General features: G+C 39.7%; 1 protein-coding gene across 1 annotated transcript in view; it reads right to left on the bottom strand.

Annotated features, from left to right (window-relative positions):
- The window catches only part of SLC30A6 (solute carrier family 30 member 6), a 57,470-nt gene that overhangs the window by 37,789 nt on the left and 15,316 nt on the right, over nucleotides 1-4,365 (bottom strand). The window contains exons 3-4 of the mRNA XM_003787513.3: nucleotides 1,898-1,982; nucleotides 710-752 (exon numbers count right to left, since the gene is read on the bottom strand). Coding sequence (XP_003787561.1) covers nucleotides 710-752; nucleotides 1,898-1,982 — 128 coding nt within the window. The remainder of the gene's footprint in view (nucleotides 1-709; nucleotides 753-1,897; nucleotides 1,983-4,365) is intronic.

Genomic DNA, 4,365 nt, shown 5'->3' with positions numbered 1-4,365 from the left:
TGGACTCGAACCCACCAGCTCAGGTGTATGTGGCTGGTGCCTTCGCCACTTGAGCCACAGGCGCTGAGCTGATTTTTTTTTTAAGACAGAGTCTCAAGCTGTTGCCTTGGGTAAGAGTGCCATGGCATCACAGCTCACAGCAACCTCAAATTCTTGGGCTCAAGCTATTATTCTCTTTCCTCAGCCTCCCAAGTAGCTGGGACTACAGGCGTCCACCACAATGCCCAGCTATTTTTTTAGTTGACGTTGTCATTGTTGTTTTAGCTGGCCCAGGCCAGTTCGAAACTGCCAGCCTCGGTGTATGTGGCCAGCGCTCTACCCACTGAGTGCAGGCACCACCAAAAATTGATTTTTTAAATAATTTTAAGTATTACTAAGTACATGTTTTACCATTCTATTGTTTTGGGGGTCTTTTTTTTTTTCTGTATAAAATCACATTGAAGTTTTCTTCACACAGAAGAGTATAAACACCCTATTAAGTTTAAGCTCGAGTTATTTATTGTTTCTGTTATTATGTAAATGTCATATTTTCTTACCATTAAGTCTTCAATTATTGTTGTTTTATAATACATATACTCTGTGTTGATAATTTTACTTATTTAGTAGGTTACTTCCCTTTTCCCTTTAAGCAAAGAAAACCTTTTCATAAGTTTGGAGCACCAAATTCCTTATTGGTCCTAGAACATTAAAGAGAGTTTTTTAAACTTACCTAAAAAGATCAAATATGGTCAGGTAAGTATAAGCAGTTAAAGCTGCAAAACAACAAAAAGACTGATTATAATGTTACTGAATCCCTTGTTAAAAAAATATAGCAAGTCACCAAAATTGTTCAACCAGGGGTATCAATTAACAATAGAAAGTGTTGAATCACTGTTCAATCTCACAGATTGGCAATTATATGGTAAATTTGATATGATAAATATAGGTAGCCAAAGTTATTAGAAAACTCACTTTAGAACCGGATTTCTCCATCAGGAAAAATGAAGCAGCAAATGCTCAAAAACTTTGTGACCATTTTTCTGCCTGCTTCTGTCAGTAGCATTTTATCATCAGTACCATGTGCTAACTGACTACGCAACTGGAGCACTCTCAGTAGTATTTTAAATGTATTATGTGAAAATCAGAAAGAAAAGAGTGGTGCATAAAAACCTAAGACACAAAAAATTACACAAATTTCTTTTTTTTTTTCTTTTAATTTTGAGACAGAGTCTCACTATGTCGCCCTCAGTAGAGTACCGTGGGGTCATAGCTCACAGCAACCTCAAACCCCTGGGCTTAAGCGATTTTCTTGCCTCAGCCTCCCAAGTAGCTGGGACTACAGGTGCCCGCTACAACACCCAGCTATTTTTTGGTTGCAGTTGTCATTGTTTAGCAGGCACAGGCTGGGCTCAAACCTGCCAGCGTTGGTGTATGTGGTGTGGCTGGCACCCTACTCACTGGGCTACAGGCACCGAGCCTACAGAAGTCACTTTTAAAGGCAAAACAAATAAACCTCAAAATCTTACTTGTGAACTAAATAAATGTTTTATCACACCTTAAAAAGGTATCTAAGTGTTGGGTGGCACCTATGGCTCAAAAGGGTAGGGCACCAGCCCCATATGCCGGAGATGGTGGGTTCAAACCCAGCCCTGGCCAAAAAAAAAAAAGGTATCTAAGTGTCACAAATAGATTTAAAGTTTATTTTAAATAACAGCTCATTAAAATGATAATATCCTAACAAATCAATGAAACTACAGTTTGGAAGACAGTTTTAAATACATTCTCTCATTTAAATCATTTGAGTTACATACATTTGAGAATGCTATTTCTATGTAAAGGAAGCTACATCTTTACTTCAAATCAAAAAAAAAAAGCGAAACTAATAATTAACTCCATAAATATAAAAACTTTGACATACCTATACTATTAGTAGAACTGCACCACATAAGCAAGAAGCCAGTACATGCCAAGTTTATTGCACCAAAGAGCAGTATCTTCCAGGACTGTGAAAAAGAAAATCACTCTTATTTGTACAGTATTGATAAATTTCACTGGGTCTGTTCAAGCTGCTGAAATTCATATTCTGATATTTGAAGGAATAAACACAACTTCCTTCAAAAAGTCTATGTCTTGCTTTCTACATTTACCAAAATTTTCACCAAGTTATTATTATAATATTCCTAAAAGAATAGTTCCAGAAGGGAATTTTTTTTTCTTTTTTGAGACAGAGTCTTACTATGTCACCCTTGGTAGAGTACCGTGGCATCACAGCTCACAGCAATCTCAAACTCTTGGGCTTAAGTGATTCTCTTGCCTCAGCCTTCCAAGTAATTGGAACTACAGGCACCTGCCACAACACCCAGCAATTTTTTTTTTTTTTTTTTTGCAGTTTTTGGCTGGGGCCGGATTTGAACCTGCTACCTCCAGTATATGGGGCCAGTGCCCTACTCCTTTGAGCCCCAGGCACCGCCCTGGCTATTTTTGTTGTTGTTGTTGTCACTGTTGTTTAGCAGGGCTAGGCTGGGTTCAAACCCACCAACCCTGGTGCATGTGGCTGGCGCCCTAACCACTGAGCCCTAGGCAACAAGCCAGGAAACTTTTTTAAGAGAAAATAAATTCAGACACAGAAACTCTCAAATAGTTGAGAAAAAATATGCAAATATATATAGATCATTTTGTCTCTCTAAATATGTACATAGAGACAATGATCAAACAAATAGGACAAAATATGAGCAATTGGTAAATCTCAGTAAAGGGCATAAAGCTGTTAATCTTCTAATACACGTGTCTGAAATTATATTGAAATAAAGTTGGGTGGTGCCTGTGGCTCAAAGGAGTAGGGCTCCGGCCCCATATGCCAGAGGTGGCGGGTTCAAACCCAGCCCTGGCCAAAAAAAGAAAAAAAAATTTAAAAAGTTACTCAGAGGCCAGGCACGGGGGCTCACGCCTGTAATCCTAGCACTCTGGGGGCAGAGGCAGGTGGATTGCCTAAACTCACAGGCTTAAGACTAGCCTGAGCAAGAGTGAGACCCCATCTCTAAAAAATAGCTGGGCATTGTCCCGGGCACCTGTAGTCCCAGCTACTTGGGAGGCTGAGGCAAGAGAATCGCTTGAGCCCAAGAGTTTGACATTGCTATGAGCTGTGATGCCATGGCACTCTACTAAGGGTGACAAACTGAGACTCTGTCTCAAAAAAAGATAATAAAATAAAATAAAAAGTTACTCAGGCCGGGCAAAGTGGCTCACGCCTGTAATCCTTGCACTCTGGGAGGCCAAGGCAGGAGCATCCCTTGAGAACAGGAGTTTGAGACCAGCCTGAACACAGCGAGATCCTGTCTCTTCTAAAAATAGTAAAATTAGCTGGGCATGGTGGCACACATCTGTGTCCCAGCTCAGCCCAGCTACTCAGGAGGCTGAGGCAGGAAAATCACCTGAGCCCAGGAGTTAAGAGGTTGCTATGAACTAGGCTGAGGCTACAGGACTCTAGCTAGGGCAACAGAGACTCTGTGTCCGAAAAAGGGGCAGTACTTGATTATTTACCAAATAATAAATTATATGAAATACAATAGCAAAAGAGGGGGAAATTACCATGGTTTAGAAGTTCATATAAGAGGGAAGACCTGAGACAAGGCTCGAAAACTGTTAGGATTTAGTCAGAGGAAGAAGGAAGGGCATTCCAAAATACAAGAAGAAATCAAGTGAGGTATTTCACTGCATAGAAGAGAGACCTATGCAGAGGGGAGAGAAATTAGTGAAAAGGCATACAGCTGGGAAGGTCAAGTATGGTATGAGCATTAGAACTCAGATGGTAAGTACGGGTTCAGAAAGGAAAAACAGCACTTCTGATAAAATGAGTGTAGGGAGGTAGTGAAAGGACAGAGAAACTATTGGGATGGAAAGAAGTGAATAGTGAAGTAGCACAAAGTCAACAGTCTACAAATCTCTGAAAAAGTAGACACAAAACCATTTTCTAAATTAAGGAATATAGAAAAGAGGACTGGAAACCTAAATCCAGAGGAAAATCTGAAGAAGCTATTATGATGAGCATCCTATTGAATCATCAAAGATAAGAACAAAGATCATTAATACCAGCATGAATTTTTGGTAGGCACCATTCTGCAACTTCTTCTGTACCCAGGGACCAGGCTAAAGAAGCAAGTAAGACAGTGACGTTAGAGACTTGAGAATTGACATGGGGCAAAGGACTTAGTACTAGCAAAGACAACAAAATTACTGGACATGGAATCTTCAGGACAGAAAAGAAGGATAAACAAGATGAACTGAAAAATGACATTCTCTGCAGTCCTCTGGCTGAAATCAAGCTATTAATCATGATGTTTATACTTGATCATCTATTTTATGCTGTACTATTCTTTTTTTTTTTTT

The sequence above is a fragment of the Otolemur garnettii genome, unplaced genomic scaffold (assembly GCF_000181295.1).
Source record: "Otolemur garnettii isolate 467f Iridium unplaced genomic scaffold, OtoGar3 scaffold00022, whole genome shotgun sequence".
Taxonomy (NCBI): Eukaryota; Metazoa; Chordata; class Mammalia; order Primates; family Galagidae; genus Otolemur; species Otolemur garnettii.
This window is presented reverse-complemented; position numbering and strand designations above follow the sequence as displayed.